Source organism: Anguilla anguilla, chromosome 2, assembly GCF_013347855.1.
Source record: "Anguilla anguilla isolate fAngAng1 chromosome 2, fAngAng1.pri, whole genome shotgun sequence".
Classification (NCBI taxonomy): Eukaryota; Metazoa; Chordata; class Actinopteri; order Anguilliformes; family Anguillidae; genus Anguilla; species Anguilla anguilla.
This window is the reverse complement of record NC_049202.1, coordinates 30,363,311-30,390,613: the sequence shown is the minus strand read 5'-3', so window position 1 is coordinate 30,390,613 and position 27,303 is coordinate 30,363,311. Positions and strand designations below refer to the sequence as shown.

General features: G+C 41.5%; 2 protein-coding genes and 1 pseudogene across 2 annotated transcripts in view; all 3 read left to right on the top strand.

Moving 5' to 3' along the window:
• The window catches only part of LOC118221649 (nicotinate-nucleotide pyrophosphorylase [carboxylating]-like), a 48,698-nt gene extending 34,525 nt beyond the window's left edge, over window positions 1-14,173 (top strand). The window contains exons 3-4 of the mRNA XM_035406907.1: window positions 1,335-1,550; window positions 13,143-14,173. Of these exons, the coding sequence (XP_035262798.1) occupies window positions 1,335-1,550; window positions 13,143-13,444 (518 nt within the window). The 3' untranslated portion in view covers window positions 13,445-14,173. The remainder of the gene's footprint in view (window positions 1-1,334; window positions 1,551-13,142) is intronic.
• Window positions 14,174-23,466: 9,293 nt separating this feature from the next.
• Window positions 23,467-25,073, top strand: LOC118220354 (annotated as a pseudogene).
• A 517-nt stretch (window positions 25,074-25,590) lies between these two features.
• Window positions 25,591-27,047, top strand: LOC118220353. The gene is made up of 3 exons (XM_035404222.1): window positions 25,591-26,363; window positions 26,474-26,933; window positions 27,042-27,047. Exons 1-3 carry the CDS (start codon window positions 25,744-25,746, stop codon window positions 27,045-27,047), a joined length of 1,086 nt encoding a protein of 361 aa, XP_035260113.1. The 5' UTR covers window positions 25,591-25,743.
• Window positions 27,048-27,303: the final 256 nt, after the last annotated feature.

Below are 27,303 nucleotides of genomic sequence, written 5' to 3'. Positions count from 1 at the left end.
AAATAAACTTTGCGTTTCTCGCTTTCACGCAGACAGACTTTTATTTTGAACGATTTCCACAAATCTGCCGTCTTACTGTCACTCACGGTTGCTCATTTCACGGTACTTGTGTGCGATGTGTTGATGGTAGCGTAGCGCTGGCTAGCGCTAGAAGCTAGCTAATTGTTAAATAGTCTACTTAGCTACACCACTATATCAATACATATTATATGTATTGATATAGTGGTGTAGATTTCGGGGGGGACGCAGGGGATATGTCCCCCTCAAAATTTAGAACACGTGCATTTGTCCCCCCCAATAAAAAAATATGAAATAAGCATTTTTCAGTGGCCCACGAGGTCATTTATCAATATCACTTCATATTTCCAAAACCATATTTGATTTGAACCATCTGAAGACGAGCATTTCGCCGTCTTCTGGAGGGTCTAACGAGCTCAGTTTTAACGCTAGAGTGAAGATATGGGTATCATATGAAACTAGAGACCTAGTGAAATCTAGACATACCAGCCATCTTCATGCTAAGTTACTGGGAAAGTGAAATTACGCTCCAAATTCGCGACATTTTGACAAGGAAAAAAATCGGTAAGCTGCAGTTTAAATATCGTCGTTTATATACTTAACCACAGAATAACCATAAAGTCACAATTTGGGTCCACAAATATGCACCACAAAAACAAGCACGCATACAGACCCCTGTGCCACTGTACTCTACCCCCCCCCCCCCCCACCCCCCATAAAATACATTTTTCAAAGTGGCCTTCCTGCCAATAAAGTATCCTGTTATACATTATGATTAAGATTGCTCTTTTGATGTGATTGATGTTCATATTACCAACAATCATATAGATTCTTCTTGCCTGTATTTCAGGTTCTTGGAGTAAAGGCAGGGCAACGGACAGATGTCACAAAGCCAACTGAAAAAAATTTAATCTATTAAAATCTGTATTTTGGTTGATTACAGACTCACCTTTCAACAGTGTTGAGGAAACTACTCTAAAACTAGTTTACCAAACTAAGAGCTACTTCACAATGGAAAAATAGTTCAACTAAATCTCAATTTTTCACTTAGGCAAGCACCATTACAGACATTGTGCTAAAATATTTTTGTTAAATTGTTGTTATATTCTGTTCTATTGTAAAAAAAAAATTTTTATTTTTTTTTTTTACCTGTGGTAAAAATTTTTTTTAATTTTTTTACCACAGGCCAACAGTAAACAAATTTAAACTTGTTTCAAAATTTTGTTGAAAATTTAAATTTCAAATAAATATATATGTTTAATATAACTACTATAAACTAATGTTTCTGTTTATTAACAGCATACTCTCACATACAGATCCAGGGTTCCTCGCCCCCCTCGGTCTTGGTCTTGATCTCGGTCTCGCCCCCCCTCGGTCTTGGTCTTGGTCTTGGTCTCGGTCTCGGTCTCGCCACCCCTCGGCCTTGGTCTTGGTCTCCGTCTTGCCCCCCCTCGGTCGTGGCCTCGACTACAACACTACCATCAGGAATCCCGCGGACAATAGAAGAACTCCACACAGCTGTCGGACAGGCCGTAAGTGTTACAGTGGGTTCCAGAATTATTGACACCCTTAATAAAAATGAAGAAAAAAGGCTGCATATAATAAATGACACAGATAATAATCTATATGTTATGTTCAAACATATGGGAAAACTATATACTTTTATTTCAATACATTTACTCTCATGCTTCAATATTTTTAATCTAATTTTTAATCTAATTTTTTCTGAAAACCATAGGTGCCATAATTATTGGCACCCCTAACAATTATTGTAAGTAAAATCAAACAAAATGAAATTGGCAATACAATTTTACTTAATTTAGTTCATCTCTAATGTGTCATCAGTCTAAAGGAACTATATTGTGTCATTCTATCACTTCCAGTTTCACTAGAGAATAAAAATGAGGTAACAAGCATACAAAATCCCTTTGTCATCCATCAGCATGGGAAAAGCCAAATAACTGTCAATTCAGAAGAGATTGATGGTAATTTACTGCCACAAGTCTGGTAATGGGTACAAAAAAAGACATACACGGTTAAACATACCACTTAAGAGGGGGTGTCCATAAGCGCAAACCCAAAGATATCAATGATTCTGAAAAGTTCTACATGGAGCAATGGTCAAAAATCCCTCCAAATGTGTTCTCTAACCTTCTAAACTATAGGAAAAGACTCATGGCTGTCATCTTTGCCAGGGGTGTTTTCACAAAGTATTAAACCAGGGGTGCCAGTAATTGTGGAACCTGTTTTTTGAGGAAATATTTTTTTTAATTAAAAAATTTAAGACTTTGGTTGATTCCAATGAATCATTAATCAAGCACGCTAGTTTACACATGTTATAAAATAAAGCTTATGTCAATAACTGTATTATTTTTTAGTTGAGCATTTTTTTAAGCATTTTTTGTGCATATTTATCAAGGGTGCCAATAATTCTGGAGCCCACTGTATGTAGCTTGAATGTGCTCAATCATGGCGCTGCAATGTAGTTTGGTCATTGGACTTGGCCTCCTTCGGGTTCACCTCCTTTCTGGTGGCTCTTTCTGGCTAGGATATGGTGCTAATAATCTAGGCTAAATGTAAATGACCAAACTACATTGCATTTCGGAGGCTAACAGAATTATGAGTCTTGAACATTGTATGCATGACTGCCTCTTTCTGTTGGACCTCCAAAATTTTGTGATTTTACAATCTTTTGTTGTATGCCCTGAGTCCATTCCCAGTCCTGATGTCTCTAATAATGATATGCCTGGTGCTAGGGTTTCATGATCGAGGCTTATAATTGTTTTTGTCTTTTACTTTTCATTTCTGGGAATATTAAGCCTAACCCTGGACCTGCCACCGATCTTGGTTTTACCACACCTGCTGATTTTAAGTTAAGAAATGGTATTGGTCTTTTGCACATGAATGTGAGAAGTCTCATTCCTAAACTGGATCTTATAAATGTCTGGGTCCATACTGCTGATCCTGATGCAATAGTCCTGTCTGAATAGCCGGGCACCCACCACACGCGTAGCGTAAGCGGCGTGTAAAGCCGGGCACCCACCGCACGCGTATCGGCCGCGAGCGCACTACGCGCGTATTACGCGCGTAACTGAAGCGTAGTTGAAGTACTGTTATTACAACGGCAGCGGGCGACGTCGTCTCCACCAGATGCGAACGCGTCGCGTACCGGCTGCGAAGCTCGCGCGACACAAGCGAACTGAAGCGTAGTTTTTCGCTTCAGTTCTATTTTTTCGGCTTGTCGCGCGTCACGATGGCCTGTTTATACACAGAAATATGCTCTAAAATGCTAGGTATACATGCTCTGATTTATATTTCATCCTTATATTACTGGGGGTGTGTCCCTAGTTACCTCCCAGATATTTTATAAGCACCAAAAAAAATACAAGCCTTTTCGTTTTGTAAAAATAAATAAATAAAAAACTGGAACCTGGGGAAAAGGCAAACTTAGTTTCGCTGTCTTATTTTGCGGAGGGGGTGGGTAAATTTGAAAATACACCACAGAAAGACGTAGGCTATTGAGTGACGTAGAAGGGAATGCACCGAGCAGCGGTTTGTTAGCTCGAGTATTGGAAGATAGTTTTTAACCAACCATTGCTCAGCCTATTTGACTTCTCCGATGTCTTCGTTCGCCGTGCTTTCAAAAAGGGCTTGTTAATAAAAATCAGATAATCCACAGAGCTTTAAAAAAATCAGATTATTTAGTGGTCTTGCCGATGAAAATGCACCTATTTTATAAATGAAGTTGTAAGCAAGCCTTTATTGCACTTGTACTTCAAAGCTTCCGGTGTTCATGGCGTTGTGGTGTTCATATCCCTTCAAGATTAAAACTGTTACTGACTTTTTCATGATTAGCTGATTTTACTAAATCTGATCCTATAAATGTTTTGACGTGAATGGCAAGACAACACGGGAATTCCCAATGGTTGATTACAGATTATTTATTATTATTATGATCATTACATATTCTTCATGAAATTGGCACGCTTGTTAACCAAGCAAATAAATTAATACAGTTTGAGATTGATTGTTATGCAGGCTACGTTGCGATTAAAGTTTATGGTACTTCTTGAAAGCGTTTACTTTCTCACGTAGGCTATTTACGAGTTAACGAAATATTACCAAATTAACAAACTGAAAAGGTCTCTCACCAAAGTATTCACTTAACCCATAATCAACAGTCGTGAACAAACGTGAAATACACGATGTAAAAGCCCACTGCAGACTGCGAGAGCTACTAGGAATATATAGCTTTTACGCAAGCCTTTGTCCCTAGTTACCTCCCAGATATTTTATAAGCACCAAAAAAAATACAAGCCTTTTCGTTTTGTAAAAATAAATAAATAAAAAACTGGAACCTGGGGAAAAGGCAAACTTAGTTTCGCTGTCTTATTTTGCGGAGGGGGTGGGTAAATTTGAAAATACACCACAGAAAGACGTAGGCTATTGAGTGACGTAGAAGGGAATGCACCGAGCAGCGGTTTGTTAGCTCGAGTATTGGAAGATAGTTTTTAACTACGCGTTACGCCGGGCACCCACCGCACGCGTCGCGTATGCGTCGCGTAAACAGCAGGGCGAAGCAGCACGGCGCGACGCGTAGGGTGTCTCCACTGGTTCCGTTTGTGTCGCGCAAAGGCTTGCGTAAAAGCTATATATTCCTAGTAGCTCTCGCAGTCTGCAGTGGGCTTTTACATCGTGTATTTCACGTTTGTTCACGACTGTTGATTATGGGTTAAGTGAATACTTTGGTGAGAGACCTTTTCAGTTTGTTAATTTGGTAATATTTCGTTAACTCGTAAATAGCCTACGTGAGAAAGTAAACGCTTTCAAGAAGTACCATAAACTTAAATCGCAACGTAGCCTGCATAACAATCAATCTCAAACTGTATTAATTTATTTGCTTGGTTAACAAGCGTGCCAATTTCATGAAGAATATGTAATGATCATAATAATAATAAATAATCTGTAATCAACCATTGGGAATTCCCGTGTTGTCTTGCCATTCACGTCAAAACATTTATAGGATCAGATTTAGTAAAATCAGCTAATCATGAAAAAGTCAGTAACAGTTTTAATCTTGAAGGGATATGAACACCACAACGCCATGAACACCGGAAGCTTTGAAGTACAAGTGCAATAAAGGCTTGCTTACAACTTCATTTATAAAATAGGTGCATTTTCATCGGCAAGACCACTAAATAATCTGATTTTTTTAAAGCTCTGTGGATTATCTGATTTTTATTAACAAGCCCTTTTTGAAAGCACGGCGAACGAAGACATCGGAGAAGTCAAATAGGCTGAGCAATGGTTGGTTAAAAACTATCTTCCAATACTCGAGCTAACAAACCGCTGCTCTGTGCATTCCCTTCTACGTCACTCAATAGCCTACGTCTTTCTGTGGTGTATTTTCAAATTTACCCCACCCCCTCCGCAAAATAAGGTTCCAGTTATTTATTTATTTTTACAAAACGAAAAGGCTTGTATTTTTTTTAGCTGCTTAAAAATATCTGGGAGGTAACTAGGGACACACCCCCAGTAATATAAGAATGAAATATAAATCAGAGCATGTATACCTAGCATTTTAGAGCATATTTCTGTGTATAAACAGGCCAACGTGACGCGCGACAAGCCGAAAAAATAGAACAGAAGCGAAAAACTACGCTTCAGTTCGCTTGTGTCGCGCGAGCTTCGCAGCCGGTACGCGACGCGTTCGCATCTGGTGGAGACGACGTCGCCCGCTGCCGTTGTAATAACAGTACTTGAACTACGCTTCAGTTACGCGCGTAATACGCGCGTAGTGCGCTCGCGGCCGATACGCGTGCGGTGGGTGCCCGGCTTAAGCAGCACGGCGAAGCAGCGCGGCGCGTAGTGTGTCTCCACTGGTTCCGTTTGTGTCGCGCAAAGGCTTGCTTAAAGCTCTATATTCCTAGTAGCTCTCGCAGTCTGCAGTGGGATTACATCGTGTATTTCACGTTTGTTCACGACTGTTGATTATAGGTAAGTGAATACTTGGTGAGAGACCTTTTTCAGTCTGTTAATATGGTAATATTTTTTAACACATGTAAATACGTGAGAAAGTAAACGCTTTAAAGAATTACCATAAGCTTAAATCGCAACGTAGCCTACATCATAATCAATCTCAAACTGCATTAATTTATTTGCTTGGTTAACAAGCGTGCCAACTTTATGAAGAATATGTAATGATAATAATAATAATAATAATCCATAATCAACCATTGGGAATTCCCGTGTCGTCTTGTTATTCACGTCAAAACATTTATATGATCATATTTAGTAAAATCAGTTAATCGTCAAAAAGATAGCGTAACAGTTTAAACTTGAAGGGATATGAACACCACAACGTCATGAACACCGGAAGCTTTGAAATACAAGTGCAATAAAGGCTTGCTTACAACTTCTTTTATGAAATAGGTGCATTTTCATCGGCAAGACCACTAAATCTGATTTTTTAAAGCACTGTGGATTATCTGATTTTATTAACAAGCCCTTTTTGAAAGCGCAGCGAACGAAGACATCGGAAAAGTCATTCAATAGGCTACGTCTTTCTGTGGTGTATTTTCAAATTTACCCCGCCCCCTCCGCAAAATAAGATAGCGAAACTAAGTTTGCCTTTTTCCCAGGTTCCAGTTTTAATTTTTTTTTTCCTGCCAGGACAATAGAAAAACGAAAAGGCGTGTATTTTTTAGCCGCTTATAAAATACCTGGTGTTTATCTGGTTTTATCTTGTTCTCCACTACTGCAAGAGAGAACTAGGGACACACCCCCAGTAATATAAGGATGAAATATAAATCAGAGCATGTATACCTAGCATTTTAGAGCATATTTCTGTGTATAAACAGGCCATCGTGACGCAGCCGGTTCGCGACGCGTTTGCATCTGGTGGAGACGATGTCGCCCGCTGCCGTTGTAATAACAGTACTTCAACTACGCTTCAGTTACGCGCGTAGTGCGCTCGCGGTCGATACGCGTGCGGTGGGTGCCCGGCTTAACACCTCACTGCTCTGGCGAACGAGAGGCATCAATTGTAAAGCGCTTTGGATAAAAGCGCTATATAAATGCAGTCCATTTATAGACGGTTATAATATCTTTAGATCAGACAGACCCGAAAAGGGAGGAGGAGTTGTTATATATGTAAAATCTAAATTTAATTCTGTGGTGATAAAATTTATGTCGATACCAAAGCAGTTTGAGTTTATTCCTGTTAAATTTCATTTAACTAATCAAGAGCATAGGTTTTATTTTAACATGGGGGGGAAACACAACTGAGAGTCAACTAAAAATTTTGCTTTTTAGAACGCATTTCCTGCAATCTGTGACTTCTGAGAAGTAAAATAACAATTTTTTTGGTTATTTTTTTTTACGATGATCGGGGATGTGATCAGGTAAACAAAGATGGTACCTTGCACCTTTGTCTCAACCTCGGCAGAGAATCACACTGACATACTTAGGACGTAGTAGTAGCCTGAATGGGACTTAACTTCATCCATAAGACTGAAGTGAATGATACAAATTTACATCAGTATGTTTTAATCAAAAGATCTAAACACCTTTTTGTGTTTGTCACTAGATTCAATGAATTCCTGACAGATAACTTTACGATCTAAAAGATCAGGTTTTTCTTTATGGACCTGGCATACAGCTGCATTACTCAGTCGACTTTGTGCCATTGAAGCCACGTCTTAAGCCTTCTCAGTGCGCTGAAGCTTTTCTCAGCTACAGCAGAGGAAACAGGGACGACTAATAGCAACCTGACAAGAGCTTCAACGTGACAAAACAAACCTCAAACTTCTACTGGCATTTGTCTTAGAAGGTCAGCAGCCTCTGCACTGGAGTTGTATATGTATTGAGAGAAACATAGGCAACTCAACTTTAAGGGCATCCCTGTTCAGTTACATTACATTACATTACAGGCATTTGGCAGACGCTCTTATCCAGAGCGACGTACAACAAAGTGTATAACCATAACCAGGAACAAGTATGACGAAACCCCTAGAGAGAAGTACTGGTCCAAGTGCAGGGAACAACCGCATAGTTCAACTTGGACCCTGAAGGTTAAACTGATTAACACTAAACAACGAGAACGGCAACAACGCAGTCTATGGAAAAAATACAAGCAGTAGTTAAGACAGTTAATGCACCTAAGTCACCTACGGAACAGCTGCCTAGTTACAACCCTAAGCTTACAGTCATTTACAGGGGGGTAGGGAGGGATGGGTATTAGTCTACTGTCTTGTCAATTTCACCTGTAAGGAGAACTCGCTCGCTCAAGCTTCTGAAGCACCTCAAGGCTTTCTTGGTCAAACCGATCCCTCAGCTGCAAATCTACAGTGTCCAACATCTTAAAGTACTCCATTCTGTAGTACTCAATTGCTGATTCTGGCACATGCATAACTGCTCCACCACAGAAGCGCTTGGGCGGTTTTCTGAGATGGGGCATCTGAATTGCCTCGATATTCAGGGAGGTCATCCCTGCTGCCTTTTAAAACATTTTGGAAGGCATCATCATCTCTTTTATGCTGGAGTGTACTTCTTACACATTTGACAGCTGCCTGCATTCCCACAACTGTTTGTGTCCTCTGTTGCAGAGACATATTGAGACATTCCAGTTCTCCCATTACCTCTGATGCAAGGAGAAGGCCTAGCACAGTTTTACCCTTGTTAAATCTTTCCAAAAGACCATTTGCTTTACTGCTGTGTCTGTTGAACCTGAAGCCATCTCTTCTAGACTAGCCGGCACAGATTCATACTGATCAATGGCTGAAATAAGGGCCTTGTGCCTTACTGTCCACCTTGTTGGGCATAAAGGCTTAAGCACTTTGCTACGCTCTCGAAAACTGTCTTGAATTTTCCTGATTGGTTGAACAGATTTCCCAGCTCATGGAGGCTGCCTGAGTAACTAGATCAATACAGTGTGCACCACAATGGAGGCACTGAGCTAAGGGCTGATGTTTCTTCAGAAATGCCTGTGCCCCTAAATTCTTCCCTGCCATGTTGGCTGCCCCATCATGTCTGTCCTCTCAAACCAGATATCGCCAAGTTTAATCTTGTGAGCACATCTGAAGCAAGCTTCCTCCTGTAGTTGATGATGTACCATACATGCCTGTTATGACTGCTAGGGGAAGCCATAACATAAGTGGGAGACACACAAAGTAGTTGCAATAAATAATATTTATTAACAAAAGAACCCAAAATACTTACAAAAATACATGAGGTGTGTAGAGTGTGTGATGTATTGTCAGTAGTGTGGGTGGTGATGGTTGAGTGTGGAGTCAGTAAAGGATGTTGTCTTTAGCAGAAAAACCATATTGAGTCGTCTGTAGTAGAGGAGGAAGGAGACCAAACGACCAGATCCTCTCAGCTTTTAAAGGCAACAGCCCAGGTGTCACCAATAATTCCTAATTACGCCCTCTGCTGCCTAAACTGGAACTCCACCGCAACTACAGGGGAAACACCAGCGAAGGAACAGCAGAGGGTCGCAACATCCCAATGAAAGCAGCACCAAATCATGGTATCTTAAACAGATGGATTCCTGCTCTTTTCCGGAGACGTCCTGTGTGCCATCAATTATTACACTAAACTGAAGCACTGGTAGAGACCTTATAGTAGCAGCAATGTTTCGCACAACTGTATTGCCAAGTAATTTCAGAATCTCATTCTGTGCTTGTGGATTGATGTAATCGTGGCTACGGTTTACCAACCAATTTGAAAGCCGGAGGTCACCTTCTGCTTCATACTTCAGAAGCTGGTACAGATTACATTCATCTGCCTCGTGCCTTCTAAAAGCTAAACCCTGTCTACTAAGATATTGTACCGAACCTACAATCTTCAACAGGCAATGCCTAGCATCCTGTTGCTGTTTTTCCAGTGCATTGGACAACTGGGTGTTTATGGGCCTTGACTTATGTGCATAGGCTGTGACAGCCTGAATATGGGCCTGACTTCTTGAATGTAGTGCAAATCTTTCTAGTGCTTTTCTCCAGTTTCTGAAACCTTCTGCGACAAAAGCATTGTCTGCTTTCTTAGCTAGGAGTGACTTTTTTGGAATGCTCTGTTTTGTGCTTCCGGAATAGAAGCACAAAACACATTTTGATTTTGGACAATAGTGGAGCCATGTGTCTTTAAACCACCTTTCTTGAAAATGTAACACTTTGTTGGACAATTTTTGCACAGGTATGAATTTGGGATCTGGGTGATGAGGTTTTACTTGACGAAGTATATCTTCAGACTCAGTCCCTGCATCACTGAAGCTGTCCCTGACATCCCTGACATCTGGCTCGATTTCCTACAACACATGATAAAATATAACCAAACGTAATAACCTCCTAGAAATACATAAATAACCTGGGGTGGACACTGCAATGACACTATACAACGAAGAGGAAGGTCTTACAGTTACCTCTACCAACATAAAAAGAAAAATATCACCTGTAGCCCTGTCTCTCTCTCTTCTGGCTCCTCTCTAGGTCTAGCCTCCTCAGCTGCCTAACATGATTATATCAAAAGGGTGCATTAACCCCACTACAATATAACTTTATTTTTGTGAGTAATGAACATAATAAACACTAAGATACTTAAAATTTAAAGCTTAGTAATACACAAATAACCTGGAGTGGACACTGCAATGACAGTCCACCATGAAAAGGTAGGTCTTTCAGTTACCTCTACTAACATGTGCAAAAAGAGAGACAAGGGTGCATTTAATGAAATCTCACCTCTACTAACATGTGCAAAAAGAGAGGCAAGGGTACATTTAATGAAATTTCACCTGTAGCCCTGTCTCTCTCTCCTCTGGCTCCTCACTAGCCTGCCGGGAGTCTCCTCAGCTGCCTGACATGACATCACAAGGGTGCATTTAAACACTAGACACTAACATTAGCTAAAATACATCCTGATTTGTGGGGGATGAACATAATAAACACCAAGCTAAGTGAACCTTTAATTTTTTTTTTTTTTTAAACACACACATATGTTGATGTATTGACATGTAGTTTTAAAAAAAGGTTAGAAGCAGCTAAAATTAGCTAACCTGACTAACCTTAACCTTCATTTTCATTCAGGTTGTTAACTAGCTAACGTAACGTTAGCTAACCTATGAGTAAGAGATAAAGATTTACATGCCGACTTGGTGAGGCAGGTCTGGCGATTGTCAGCATCCCACAGCACCAGCATCCCATGCTGGTCACCAGCAGCCCAGCACCAGCATAACACATGCTGGTTATACCAGCAAGACCAGTATATGTTGTGTTTTGGTGCTGGTATGCCGGTGACCAGCATGGGATGCCGGTGATGGGATGCTGGTGACCAGCATGGGAAACTGTGATGTTATGCTGGTCAACAGTACTAGATGTTGAGGATGGTAGCCTGTTCACCAGGGTGGGATGCTAGTATGCTGGACAACCACATCGAATGTTAGTATGATGATAAAAGCCAGAGCACATGAAAATATTACAATGCTTCTTTGTGTCATGTATGCTAGTAACTACCAAAATAAAGACAATGTAAGGTTTTCATAACAGTGTGTTCATTTAATAAATAAGCATAACAAATAACACAGTACAATGATTATTTAACAAAGAGCAACAGGCAAATTCCAATAAACGATTGACACATCAACATCAACTTACCCTAACATCTGCATTTAACCTCAAAACATGCATTTAGGTTCAAGTAACCTTCAAGTAACCATGGGTTCACATTCTCACTCTTTAAGTGGCTTTTTTTTTTGTTGATAATGTCCATTATTTTTTCAGTTATGTACCGTCCAGCATTTCCCCATCTGGCCTGCAACTCTGTCTCCTCCAAATGTTTGTTGAGAAGCCACTCCTTGAAGCAGACTGAAAAGAAATGTACAGATAAACAGTGATGCTTCTGTCACACCAGAACAAAGAACATTTTAATACTCCATATCAAATAACACAGTCCTTGGCATCCCACAAATACCACGTGGCTACTGCTACCAAGAATGCCATACCTTTCAATGTTTGGAGTTTCTGCGGGGTTAAAGGCTGCCTGGTGGTTTTTGTGGTGGGGCATTCCTTCCCTGTAAGGCTCTTTTCCCCCAGTGTTTTAGTGCCCCAGATTGCCACAGCCTACTCCTTCACAAACAAGGAATCTCGAGTGTTCTTTTTGATCCTGGACCAGGCCTTTTTGCAAACTCGAACTTCTTCTCCCAAGTGAATCTGACAAAAATCCAAAACAAAAATAATCAAGGTATTAGATTGTACATATGAATACAAAAGTCAGAGACACTTCAAGTGTAGTTGGGGTTCTTATATTAACCAATGCACATAGATGCAGAGGTCTTGTTTAGTTCTATATACTATATGTTTAGTTGTTTAGGTTTTGTAGCTATGCTTGTAGTGGCAATGTATACATATATTGTAAACAGGACACATATTGTACCTTGTCTCCTTTTGGAGATACAGATGGTTCCACCGCATTCTCATTGCCAGACTCTGCAACTATATAGAGCATAATGTAAACATACTCAACAGCTACACCTTGCCTAAATTCACTCACTTGCACCAGGGCCTATACTTTCACAATTTCACTTATACCCGTTTGGTAAATACAGGCCTAGATAGTTATTTTCAAGAATCTGTGAGTAATAAATTTTTTGCACTTACTTTGTAAAGTTTGGGCTTGGTGATACAGGATCTTTGACAGTTAGAAAGAGAACAAATATTTCACAAATATGATGATGGAAAACATGACAACAAAGATTATGCATCATAAACCTTGTTCTAAGATCACAGCTGAAGCACTCCAACAAGACTTACAGGCTTCCCCAATCTCCTATCCAGCAGTGTGCTGAAATTTGAATTTGCTATATGCATAGCTGCTATTCCTTGAATTTTAATGTTTTGTCTTTATTTCCTGGTTCAAATGTATATTTCTGAACAGTTGATAATTGTTTCATTACAGAAGGGAAAGTTTCCAAATATGGAACATTATACATTCACCCCGGAAGTAGTCCCAGCATTATTTCCAGTTAACAGGAATGCCATGTAGTCCAGACATCCCTCTCCCCAGAAATGTTTTCCAGCACCTCCTGGGGGATCCCGAGGCGTTCCCAGGCCAGATGAGATATATAATCCCTCCAGTGTGTTCTGGGTCTACCCCGAGGTCTCCTACCAGTTGGATGTGCCCAGAAAACCTCCAAGGGAAGGCACCTAAGAGGTATCCTGATCAGATGCCCGAACCAGGGACGTCTGGACTACCTTGTTTAGCCTGCTGCCACCACGACCCGGGCCCGGATAAGCAGAAGAAAATGGATGGATGGATGGATGGATGGATGGATGGATGCCATGTAGTTTCAGCCAACAGCTCCAAAACAGATGTAACAGACTGGGTGAGCATTAGCTGCTGCTATGGGCCATCACAAGAAGGGGCAGTCTCATACTGAAAATTGAGGCAATATCACCTTTGAGCCGAGTGGAGTTGCTGAACCCCTCACACAAAGCAAATCCTTATAGTAAAGAAAAGGCTTGTACCGCTTGGCTGAGCAAGTTCATATACATTTCAGTGCACTGCTGTTACGTGCCATGTGTTTTCTTTTGTGTGGACTTCCCTGCCTTCACCAGCCATCATCTTCGTTGGCTGCGCCGCCTGTCAATCACCATCCACCAAGTCCCACCTTCACCAATCCCCACCCTCCGTGTCAATTCTGGATCAACCAATCAGAACTCGCCACCTCTGCTATATAAACCTTGACTGTTTGCCATGATGAGTGTCTGACTTTTTGCTCTGTGTTGTGTTAGTATTTGACTCTATGTTAATCACTCATTTGAACTTGTCTTGTTTTGTGTACACTTCCAAGGCTTGGGACAGGTAAGACTGGGGGCTCCTGTACATATGCCCGTAGGCTATGTTGTGTATAGATCCACTAGTCCTTAGGGGTGATTGCCAACCAATTGTTTTTTCAGTCTGCTAGTTAGAGTAGATAGGCCTTTTGTTTGTGTACTTGATACACTAGATTAAATTACTCTCTGGTTTAGCTAGCTTGTTTTTCTGTTCTTTTGGCAACATCCAGCGTCCTTTGACCCTGGTAGTGTGTGTCTGGGTTGTTGTATGTCCTGTAGTAGTTTGTTGCACCTTTTGTTTTGTTCCCACAGTAAAACACCCATGCACTGAGTTGCTGCTTTTGTCTGCATTTGATTTATTGTTGTTACCATTTATACAGCATTAACATCTCCTGGCATTCTTAACATCCAGTTACATACCCCATGCACCCCTAGACCCATGGGGTCATAACAACTGCACTGCATAGGAAAGTAGTCATGCCTATGAAATCATATTATGGGGCAAAGCTTGTGCAAAACAGAACATTGATCATTAGTTGTGAAACTGTTAGAGGGCAAGGACTGGATTAGAACACAGATAATATGCCACTAAATTACACAATTAAAGGAAGTGGTGGCAGTAAGAAGCAAAATTTTATGTGCTTAAATAATTCTTGATTATCAGTCCCCGTCAGGTCAGGGAAAATGAGGGAAAAAAATCTTCACCACTGCACTTCACTGTTGATGTGGAGTTCAACTTCTTCAGCAGATTTTGCTGCAACTCTATGTTTAGAGCACATAGTGATTTATTTTCAGCCTGAACTGCTCCTCTAATCTTCTCCTACTCCTCCAACCTATAACAGAAGGAAATATGTCATGACTAACTGACATTATAAGAAACAATAAAAAATATTTAGTGAAATATATTAGGTGAAGTTATCTAGCTACTTATAGTGGAGATAGGTAGTAGTGCACCTGCACACAGTTTGTCAATATTCAAAAATCATTGTATGACCAAATCTGGATTGTATTTGGTACTTATGTAACCTAAACAAGTAGCACCCTCGTACCATGCTATTTTGGCATACAATGCACAAAATATCACATCACACAATGAACTGAAGAGTATAAACACAATTTCTTTGGGAAAATAATGATTACATGGCTCAATAATCCCTTTCAGAGGCTAGAATTTTTTTCAGTGGAAACCTTTTAATTGTCATGATATACTACATAACCATCTAGTTTTGCTATGGTGCTATGACAAACAGGTTAAATCAAGCATTGGGCTAAAGATCAATTCTCATGTCAGAACACATTGACAGAAAAGCATAAATCTGGTTTAAGGCTATTCAAAACTCCCTTACTTTTTTTGGTTTCCTGCAGTTGCAGAGACATGTTATTGAATTTTTTGTGGTAGAGGCATTGTTTCTGATTTGCCTCCTCAAAAAGTTTTTGCGGAACAACCCCACCATCATCATCATCGTCCACTTCTGAGAACGTATCTGACCGGGTATGCTCTCTGAATTTTTTGCTCGGGGTTTGGCAGATTGGAGACCGTTTTTTCTCATTTTTCTTTCTTGTAGTAGGGCCAAGAGGTTTTTTTTTTTTTTTTTGGCTTCTTCTGCAGCTTTTTTCTGATTTGTCTGGAAACATAAGCATAATTGGAAAAGGCATCACAGTGTAATACAAGACCCGCATACAAACAAACCAAACAAACAAAGCAATGTGAAAGCAATATATGGGTATTGGATAGATTAATACCATGATTGGAGCCTGATATTATCACCTGATATTGGGATATTATTTTACCTTTGTCAAGCAAAACTCTGGTTGGTAGTTCTATTAGGACCGTTGCTAACGACGCTGAAGTTGGCTCCCGATTCGAACTTTCCGGTCCACCTTAAATCGGTTGCGTTATGATTTGATGGATTCGCGGTCTTCCTTACGTATTTGCAAAGGTTATAATTTGCTTCTAAAAGAGAGATGGATCAAGAGAGAAATTGAACAAAGGTGGTAATGAGAATTAAAAAAAAAAAAAAAAACTTTTTAATTATGTTACATTCACTTCTCATGTCTTTTAAGGCTGTACTGTGGACAGATCAGTGTCACGCATTTTGTTTTCTCCTCAAAATCTAATAGTCTCACCATTGCATCAGGTGTGTTTGAGAGAACAGGAAATAATGCACATCTGAAATGTTGTGGACAAAAAAAATCACTGCACCATATTCAAATAAAACTCCAAACTGTCTATATAAACAAATATGAATAAAATCCTAGTGACATATTAGATGGCCATTTCTTATCAAAATTTAAGTCTGAAAATTAGACATTTAATTACGACAGAAGGGCTCCTGAAGTGGTCTACATCCTACCCCATTTCTGTGAAATTTTACCATTGCATTTTTTAATAATCCCACTTTAAACTTTCCATGTAATCCAATAGACGGCAATTGAAAAATATGAACGTTTGGACAAGAATTTCTCTCCAAATATAAAAGTTGACAATTCTGACACTTGTTCCTGGCAGAAGGGGTCCTGGTCTAAATCCTAACCCATTTCTATGAAATTTTACTGTAGCAATTTTTAATAATCCAACTGTCAGGGTGCCGTGGAGGGTTAGGACCCAAATGCAGAGGGGAAAAACTCAACTCCAAAAGGGTAAGAACAAAAGACTTTACTAACACAGGACAAAAAGGGAACAAAAAGCCTCGCAGGGCAACTCTTCAGAACAAAGGAAACTTCAGAACAATGAACAAAGAAAATCCCAAATCCAAAAGCACGTGGAAACCGAACATGGCAGGTACACACTGGGCAGGAACATGATCAAAGACACGCAACCAAACGACCAACAAACACCGACAAACCAACAAGGATACAGCCCTGAGTTCAGGAGACAGGAAACTTAAATAGGCCACGACACAGACGAGACACAGGAGGGCACAATGAACAATCAGGCCACAGAGAGGGAAGGGAAAACGAGACAGCCAGAAAACAATGATTAGACAATTGAAAACAATCATACAATTAAACGGGGGAGCAGGACACAAAACAGAAGTGCCGCCATCTGGCGGCCCAACAAGGGAAACACAGACAGGAAAACACAGAACCATGACACCAACTTCAAACTTTCCATGTAATCCAATAGAGCAGTGGTGTCAAACTCGTGCCATGGAGGGCCGTGTGTATGCAGGTTTTCATTCCAACCAATTAATGCTGCCTTAATTGAGTCCAATTACTCATTCAGCCATATGCGTTTAACTGCATTGAAGCACAGAATATAAGAAAATTTTTATTTAGACAATGCGGGTCACCATAGACGTCGGGTCACCATTGTGCACAAACCTGCATCCCTAATTCAGCAAATAATTTAACTAATTATATAATCAAGATCTGAGGCTGGAATGAAAACCTGCATACACACGGCCCTCCATGGCGCGAGTTTGACACCACTGCAATAGAGGCTAACTGAAAAATATGAAAGTTTGAATAAGAATTTCTCTCCAAATGTAAAAGTTCACAAAATTCTGACACTTGTTCCTAGCAGAAGGGGTCCTGGTCTACAACCTACCCCATTTATGTAAAATTTTACTGTAGCAATTTTTAATAATCCCACTTCAAACTTTCCATGCAATCCAATAGACGCCAATTGAAAAACATGAAAATTTAGATAAGAATTTCTCCCCAAATGTAAAAGTTCACAAAATTCTGACACTTGTTCCTAGCAGAAGGGGTCCTGGTCTACAACCTACCCCATTTCTGTGAAATTTTACTGTAGCATTTTTTAATAATCCCACTTAAAACTTTCAATGTAATCCAATAGACGCCAATTGAAAAATATGAATGTTTGGACAATAATTTCTCTCCAAATGTAAAAATTCACAAAATTCTGACGCTTGTTCCTGGCAGATGGGTTCCTGGCCTACATACTACCCCATTTCTGTGAAATTTTACTGTAGCATTTTTTAATAATCCCACTTCAAACATTAAATGTAATCTAATGCAGGCTAATATAAAAGAGTAAAGTTTTGGATTGGAATTTCTCCCCAAATTTGTGTGCATGTCAATACAGCCATATTGAAAAAATCTTTTGGATTGCAATTTCTTCTGAAAATTTTAATGCCTCAAAATGTTGGCATTTGATTACCACCGATGATGTCCTGCTGTATGTCTGCCCCTAACTGTGAAACTATTTCTGTGCTGTTTTCAAATAAACCCACTCCAAAAGATCACTTCATTCAATATGGCTGTATTGACATGCACACAAAGTCTGTAGTGGGATTATTTGAAAATGCTATAGTAAAACTACACGCAATTGGGCTAGGATGTAGAACAGGACCCCTTCTATCATGAACAAGTATCAACAGTTTGAGACCTTTTTAATTTGGGAATTAAATTAATTTAATTTTCCTGAAAGGAAATCGTGTTGTCATCACGACCGTACAATTATGATGTGAAATAAACAATATAACTTATTAGTAACAAATCTGTTATTTCCAGTAATTTGACACTAGAAGTAGAAGGGCGCAAGCATGTTCCAGTTGAGTCGTGACGATATAAGCGTGCGTCGGAAGCATAGGGAGGGTCGAGCGAGCGCTCTGAGCAGTTGCGTGCGCGTAGGAGGGTCGAGCGAGTGCTCGTTACAGCCCCGTGCTCGCGGGACTGCATTTGTGCTCGCGAGAATGCTTTTCCGCTCGCGGATACTGTTCTGTGCGCTTGCAGAGCACAAATGGTCTCTCGCAAGGATGCTTTTCCGCTCATGCGCAACCTGGTTTTTATGTGCGCGGGTTTTGGCACTATATAAACGCCATATCCTTCCCAGTCGATGCTGTGAGCAGTTTTGGTCTGGAGTTCACAGACCGTGGGTGTCTGTTTCCAGATATTCGTTGATATTCGCTCAGTGTGAAGGGGCCTTAAGAGCTGCAACTGACATTGTAACTGACAATGATGAACAAACTGTTTTCCAAAGTTACTCTAATGTACTTTTTGATTGAACATCCTCCAAAATACATTGTCAGAGGATGATTGTAGGAACACTGTTAATGTAATTTGTTATACTGCTGTACAATGTTTGAAGACTGAATGTGACAGGCCATATTGCCAGAAAGGCTAGAAAATATAGAGGCTTAAGGAGGCATGTAATTCATATACAAGGTAGATGACACATAATAATTTTATTAATGTGAATAATGAATGTACTGTATATTGCCATGGTAGAGATGCTATCAAGTAATTCCTATGACTGTGTTGCAAATATATTGTTGTGATAGTAAAACTAATTCCAATCAGATGTTAATGTTCAAGAATCTTTTCTTTTTTTAGTTTAGTTTCAGTTTTTTATTTATTGTAAATGCATTTGTATGAAAATAGAGACAGTGGTATGTGTTGTATTTCAGGTCAAGTATTTACAATAAATTAATTTATTTCCCTTAAAGAACTCCTTGACATTGCTAGCCTAATTTCTATTTCAGTTCTCTTGTATTTCAGTTATTTTATACTTAGAAATAAACAAGCAAAGAAGTTACAACTGCAAGGACCATGTAAGTACTGGCTGCATAAATACGCACAAAGTAATGAGCTAAAATGGTAATCCAGCAGGACTATGCTGGTGGACCAGCATCATTAATGAGAGCTTGCTGGTGGACGAGCTTCACCAGCAAGACCATGCTGGTGGACCAGCATCATTAATGAGAGCTTACTGGTGGACGAGCTTCACCAGCAAGACCATGCTGGTGGACCAGCATCATTAATGAGAGCTTGCTGGTGGACCAGCATCATTAATGAGAGCTTGCTGGTGGACAAGCTTCACCAGCTTCACCAGCAAGTCCATGCTGGTGAAGCTCATGCTGGTGGTCCACCAGCTAAACCAACACCAAACCAGCATAGACCAGCATGGAAATTATGCTGGTCCATGCTGGTTTTTCCAGCAGGGGAAGAAATGCCTAATATCTGTTTTCGCCCTCTTTGCTGACATTCCCTTTGGTGTGAGGAGTCAGATAAAGTGTTATTCAAGAGTTAATGTTCGCTAAATTAGATACACGTTTAACATTAATGTTAACCTGTTAGCTAATCTCACAGCTAGTTTAGCATGATCGCTACTTTTTAGCGGGGAAACTAGCTAGCAGCTAATGTTAGCAGGTTAAAATCACAAGATTCATTTATTATGTATCAGCAGTGTTCATATAGCTAGGTTATGTGGTACGCAATGCAAGTTTTCAGGTAAATTAACTATAAGCAGCAGACAACTACAATAAAATGGGGAACTATCTGTTGTATGGCTTACCGGTCCAAAGTTTCGACTGCATCTAGACTAGCACATACTTGACAGTAACGTTGTCGTAAAATTTTCCCAGACCATGAAGAATGCCTTACTTGTTTACATTTTGAACAGATGTGGCTCCTGGGTAAATCTATCGTTGTTTCCGTCGCAGCACTTTCGACACAAGCAATATCGGAAGCGCTATCCTAAAATTTCTTCTTACCATGAAGAGTGCCTGACCCGCAACCGTAGTAATGTAAAATTATTTTTCCTGTTGGCACACGCTAAAATAGGAGCACTGTAGAGCCCTATAATGGGTCCATCTTGTCAAAGTTCCATTCAGTGTAAAACTGGCTACTCAAGTAGTAGGATAATAGGAAAGCACCTTATTCCCAAATTCCCCTCCTCAGACAGTGAGAATTCTTTTAAGAGCCCCAATCCTATAGACAAAATCCACAATGCATTATGCTATATCCTACGCTTGCTTAGACTTTAGTGGATATGCTTAGGCCCACTTTGTAATTCAGTCAATCATATGTACATATTGCCTCTTGGAGTTCCTGTCAGTTTCCCCGCAAGACCCATACCGACCATAGGTGCCAGCTCTGTGGGTGCTGTAGGGCTGGAGCACCCCAATATTTCAGAGTTCAACATTTAAAAGTGAGCTACCATTAAAATATATATATTAAAATAAAATGTATAGCGCTGTTGCCAAAATATGTGCTTCCTGGAATGCCCACGCGAGTGGGTGCTCTTGGTCTGTTATCTTCTGTATCTTGTCCTAACTCTTGGTTAGTCCGCTCAGCTGTCATGACTGTAAATCACGTGACGACGGTAAAGGTAACAAAAAATGACTTGCCGCCTAATTAGCTAATAACACCAGGTAGTCTTGCTGCACTGGCAATAAAGGTTTATGTCATTTTAAAAAGGAACAACAAAAATGGATAAATTTGCTATATGGATAAAAGAATACCAAAACTACCACCTGTTCAACCTCCTGCTAACCTAACTACCGACGATGAACACCGCACGGAGGATCGACTTGCCAACGCAAGTCAGCCGCAGCCGATACCTACAGAACAAGCCGGAACAGAAGCTAACATTAGGGAGGGCAAAACGGAGCTTTAGAATGTCGCCAGCAGTGTATGCACGTGAGCTCGACAATACATTTCTCACAGAAAAGGTAGTGTCGGGTTTTTTTAGTTAATTACAGTGGTGAAGTGACAAGAATTAAGTGGTACTGTGCTGTTAGCCTTATTGATCGCAGTACAAGGTTAATGTGAAGTAGCTAGCACAATCGGACAGCACTAACCCATAAAAATGTACTTTGAACAGTACTTGCTCAATCAAACGGTGAATGTGAAAAACATTCAATTATAGTCAGCGGCACCAAAATTTTCTGTCACACCCTCAATAAACGGCAAAAGTCCCAGTTGAATATTGAATTAAATCTTTTAAAGTTATATATTTTCTGAAACGTTATCGATTCCGCTTGGCCACAGTGAGTGAAACTAAGCGATCTGAGCGTATAGTTGCTATGTAAATTACGTCAGAAGGATTCAACCTTGTTGTTTGCTACCTAAACTTCACAGTACACTCATTGCCGTTATCATGATTGTAGCAGGAAGTGTCTATTTTCAAAATCCATTTAAACCATTCACAAATGACCTGGGACTTTGAAGTTATAAGGCGGGATGTATCAAGTGTCCAGTGAAAATATTGACCTGGCTATCAGTCAGAATTCTGAGAGAACCAACTGTCATAAATGAGCGCGTAAAATCAACCAGTTAGGGCTATTATGATGTCACTGATCAGAACCCCATAAATGTAAACAATCGAATATCCAGTGAAATCCACAAAAACAGCCAATATATCACATTAATATTCTATATGTGCAATCGCTGTTCACAATATGTTAATTTAAGGCTAAACTGATATTTTAATGACAATACTTATGTTAATTTCCGGAATTACATTTTTCGATTGTCCTCTCTACTAACATTGGACCTCCATCACGCAAAAAAGGGAGAACACATGTTTTTAATAAGACATCGGAATACGGAACATACAATTTTTCTTGAAATGTGGACATTTTGTGCAAGAATTGCAACAAAAAATAAACGCTGTCGTTTTGATTTGTTGTGATTGATAAAATAAAGGCAGTACATTTTCTTTAAAACGAACACCCCCAGTCATTTTTAAAAGTTGGCACCTGTGATACCGACCAGTACAAATGGTTCAAACACCTGAGCAGTTCCAAAAGATTTAGGAGTGGACAATGGCATACTGGGAACTTCATATACAAAGAGGCATGAATACATGAAGCTTACTTAAACTGGGATGTATTTTTGGTTGTCTGATGTTCTTCTGGCATTGAGGGGAGTTCAGGAATAAGGTTGTCCTATTTCCATACATTTTCAATGATTTCTCAGTAATAACATGTTCGCCTGTGCAGACAGTTTCATTAACCCAAGAACATGGCTGGTGCTCACTTAACTTTACTAATATACTAACTACGGATGAATTATTCTTGAACTTCTTTAGAACTTTTAGTATATCAAGTATAGCTACTCACGTAGGCTCCAGAAAATGATACTAAATTACTGAACTAGTAGGCTATTAAGCCACTAATTCTGACTGGATTTTTAGCCTAATTAAGTCACTTTTGAATTTTATTAACTAAAACATGAGCCAGTTTAGGCCCAAAGTTGTCAAAGTCAGACTAGTGGGTTTATATTTTAAATTCACATGTAGCCAGTTTACAGTTTAGTTTTTTTCTTTTCTTTTTATTTCACTGAATGGTTTGATGAGTATGAAAATGGTATGAATCATACGCCATGGCCTTCACAGTCACTAGATCTCAACCAAATTGAACACCTATGGGAGATTTTGGACCGACGGGTTAGACAGTACTCTTCACCGCCATCCTCAAAACACAAACTGAGGGAATATCTTTTGGAAGAATGGTGTTCCATCCCTCCAATAGAGTTCCAGAGATTAGTAGAATCTATGCCTTCTATAGATTGTAGAATCTATAATGAGTGGCAGTGTGTATAATGGGTTGGCCGGCTGTACTGCCAGCAGGGTGTTGTGATGTGTCTAGTGCAGTCTGCTATGTGAGCCATTGCATGTAGGGATGCCTGCAATCTCCCTCCTTCAGCTTCTGCCACTGGCCACCCCAGGAAGCAGTGTGTAAGTCTTCTGTGGTCAGTAAATAGCCTCTCCCTCACCAAGACTCCTACTACTCCTCCTTGTGGCAGCCCATGGTAACTGGGGTTTCGCGACCCCAGGCTGAATCAGTAGGGGATCTCGGAGCTGCAGTGGTCCCTAGAGGTGTTCCACCAACCACTGCCCCACTGCCACGTGGGTTAACCATTGGAAGGTACGATGGCTAAGGGAGTAAACCCTGAGCTCAAATCTGCAGTTGGGGATAGGCAGAGGTGGAGTCCAGCAGACCGGACCACCAGCAGTTCCCTGCAGCTCCAGCCAGATGAAGGTCGTCATGAGTTTCCTCATGCCACTGGAAGTATGTCTGGTGGAGTGAAGATGATGGGAGTGAGGACTGCACACCCTCACCCTAATCTTTTCCTTGCGCAAGCCCCTTGCTCCACCCCCCCCCCCAAAGCCCTGTGGTAATATGGAATGGTGGCAGGTGCAGGCCAAGGATGTGGCTGGAAATGCCTAGCCAAACCATGCACACAGGCGGCAATGGAGTGATGGTCATTGAGATTGTGGGACGGAGCAGCGCGTCACCTCAGCAGCTTCCATTGCGTCTAAGCAGCCCCACACTGCTCACCCCTGGTGGGGAAGGACCTAGAAAAGGTGGTCCAAAAATGATCTGCTCCCCCAACTCCGGACGGTAAGCCGCAACTATCGGAGCATCCCTCTCTGCGGTCGAAGAATCAGAAAAAATATTTACTTGCACATCGCTTCATGGAATGTCCGCACACTCTTGGATATGGCTGAAACACTTGACAGGCCCCGCTATAGAACAGCACTTGTGGCCCTTGAGCTTGCGAAGTATAATATTGACATCGCAGCACTCAGCGAGACCAGCTACATGGAGAGGACTCCCTGACAGAAGTTGGTGCGGGGTACACCTTCTTCTGGAAAGGGGTCCCTGAAGGCACACGCCACCTCCACGGAGTGGGCTTCGCTGTGAAGACCCATCTGCTGCAGCGCATTCCAGAATCCCCCACCGGCATCAACAAAAGGCTGATGACATGGCGCATTCCCCTTACAAAGGACGCTTTGCCACCCTCATCAGTGCTTACGCACCAACCCTGGAAGCAGAGAATAGCATCAAAGACGACTTTTACAAAGGTCTTGACTCCATCATCCAGAAAACCCCGGCTACAGATAAACTGATACTCATGGGAGACTTCAATGCTAGAGTGGGCACAGAGCATCTCGTATGGAGTAAAGTACTTAGCCAGCATGGAGTGGGAAAATTGAACAGCAATGGGCTCCGGCTCCTCTCCCTCTGTGCGGAACATCGCGTGGTCATTACCAATGCCACGTTCCAGATGAAGAACAGGCTCAAAACCACCTGGCAACACCCCTGCTCTAAACACTGGCACCTTCTGAATTACATCATTATCCGTCAAAAGGACAGACAGGATGTTCTTACCACCCAAGTTATGCGCAGGGCTGAATGTTGGACTGATCATCTTATGGTCAGATCCAAACTCCTCATAGATATTCAACCCCGTCGCCCAAAGAGAGCCCCAAACAGAAAACTCAACTGCACAGCACTGAACAACCCCACCACCACAGGCAACCTCCGATGGCTCTTTGCAAGAAACCTTGATCAAGTTCCGGAGAAATCCACTGATTGGTCAGCTCTGCACACAGCTATCCACAGTGCAGCCTTGGAAGCAAGGAAACGTCACCAGGACTGGTTTGATAACAACTCTGCCGAAATACAGTCATCCTACAAACAAAACATGAAGCCCACCAAGCTCTCCTGTCCAACCCTGGATCCTCCACCCTGAAAGCCACTTTTGCTGAGGCAAGAGCTGCGACCCAGCATGCTCTCCGGATCATGGAAGACACCTGGTGGTTTCAGAAGGCACAAGAAGTCAAAAACTTTGCAGACTGCACCAACACCCAGGGCTTCTATGATGCCATCAAAGCCCTATATGGCCCCAGAAAGCAAACTAATGCCCCTGTCCGATCAGCACATGGGGACACTCTTCTCACTTTGAGACCCTCCTCAACCACACTAACCCTGTTGATCTTCATATCTTCAATAAACTTTCAGATCTCCCACCAATCCTGCATCTCGACACTCTGCCACAGTTCTTTGAAACCTGACAAGCCATTAGGGGCTTGAAGAACAACAAAAGTGCAGGACCTGATAGCATCCTGGCAGAGGTCTTCAAACATGGGGGGCTACCTCCTCACACGCCGCCTACACCTCCTGATTACAAACATCCGGAAGTCCGAGATCCTCCCACAGGACTGGAAGGATGCCAACATTGTGGTCATTTATAAACAGAAGGGGGACAGAGCAGTTTGTGGGAAAGCCAGGGAATATCTCTCCTCCCCACTGCAGGGAAAGTGCTGGCAAAAATCATGCTCAACAGCCTGGTGGAACATATTTCGGAAAGTGTTCTTCCAGAAACACAATGTGGTTTCTAGAAGTCTAGATCCACTACCGACATGATCTTTGTCTTACGGCAGCTACTTGAGAAGAGCAGAGAGCAGCGCAAAGATCTGTACATAGCCTTCATCGATCTTAGCAAAGCCTTTGATACCATAAACCCTGAGATTCTCTGGAAACAGCTCTCCAAACTTGGGGTACCACCCAAGTTTCTCTCCATCCTGCAGCAACTGCATGATGGGATGCAAGCCAGAGTCCTCACGGGAGGACTCCAGTCAGAGTCCTTCAAGGTCGACGTTGGGGTGAAGCAAGGCTGTGTCTTGGCACTGGTCTTGTTCAGTCTCCTCCTCTCAGCCATCACCCACCTCTTCCATCATGCCCTGGGACACAGAGATGGAGTTCACCTGGAGTACCGCCTTGACGGAAGTCTATTTAACATCCGACAGCTCCAGGCTCATACAAAGACAAAGACCTGCCAAATCTTTGAGCTTCAGTACGCAGATGACTGCGCTGTCTTGGCACATAGCCCAGAGTCCATGCAGCATGCCCTAAACACAATTTCTGGCCTATACCAGTCCTTTGGTCTCCAGGTCAACATTCAAAAAACTGAAGTCATGGTACAATTCACTATTCAACCTCCTTCACCCCCAGCTTACAAATCAATGGTGTTCCACTTAAAGTAGTGGGCCAGTTCACCTATCTTGGCTCCACACTCTCCTCAAACTGCTCCCTTGACACTGAGATAGACAGCCGCATCAACAAAGCTTTGTCAGCCTTTGGGCGCCTCAGCAGAAGGGTTTTTGAGAACAAAAACCTGAAGATCAGCACCAAGGTTGCCACATACAATGCGGTATGTGCCTCCACTCTGCTCTATGGGGCAGAAACGTGGACCCCATACAGACGGCACATCACAAACTTGGAGGCCTTCCACATCCAATGCCTTCAAAAGATCCTCGGCCTGTCTGGGGAAGATCGAATCCCCCATACAGAGATTCTTTCCATGACCAACTCCATCTGCATGGAAGCAGCAGTGGCAAAAAAACATCTTCGCTGGATAGGGCATACCATCTGCATGCCTGACCACCGCCTACCCCACCAAGCCCTTTACACCGCAAAACGGGCCGCTGGCGGACAAAAGAGGCGCTACAAGGACTACACGAAAGATCTCCTGAAGCACTGCAACATAAACTCCACCCATCTGGAACCTCTGACACTCGATAGATCGGCCTGGCAGGTCACCTGTGCCAGGGTGAGCGAACAATTACATTACACCATCCAACAGAGGAGGACCGAAAGATGTACCCAATGACATCAGAGGGCTGCCGGCATTACCCCAACATCTTGGCTCTCTTGCCAGGTTTGATTCCTGGTTAGGACACTGCCATTGTACCCTTGAGCAAGGTACTTAACTTGCAGAACCTTTGTATATATCCAGCCGTTTAAATAAATGCCATGTGAAAGTTTTGTGAGGCGCTCTGGATAAAAGCATCTGCTAAATGCCTGTAATGTAATTTATGCCAAGGCACATTGAAGCTGTTCTGGCAGCTCATGGTGGCCCAAAAACTTAATAAGATGCTTTATGTTGGTTTTTCCTTTGATTTGTCACCCATCTGTACAGT

What these genes read in the sequence shown, in the direction of transcription:
- LOC118220353 (XM_035404222.1), top strand. Translation starts at nt 25,744, where the DNA reads ATGATCTTTGTCTTACGGCAGCTACTTGAGAAGAGCAGAGAGCAGCGC. An exon ending in TCAATGGTGTTCCACTTAAA is followed by an intron (nt 26,364 to 26,473) that starts GTAGTGGGCCAG and finishes TGGGCGCCTCAG; the next exon opens with CAGAAGGGTTTTTGAGAACA.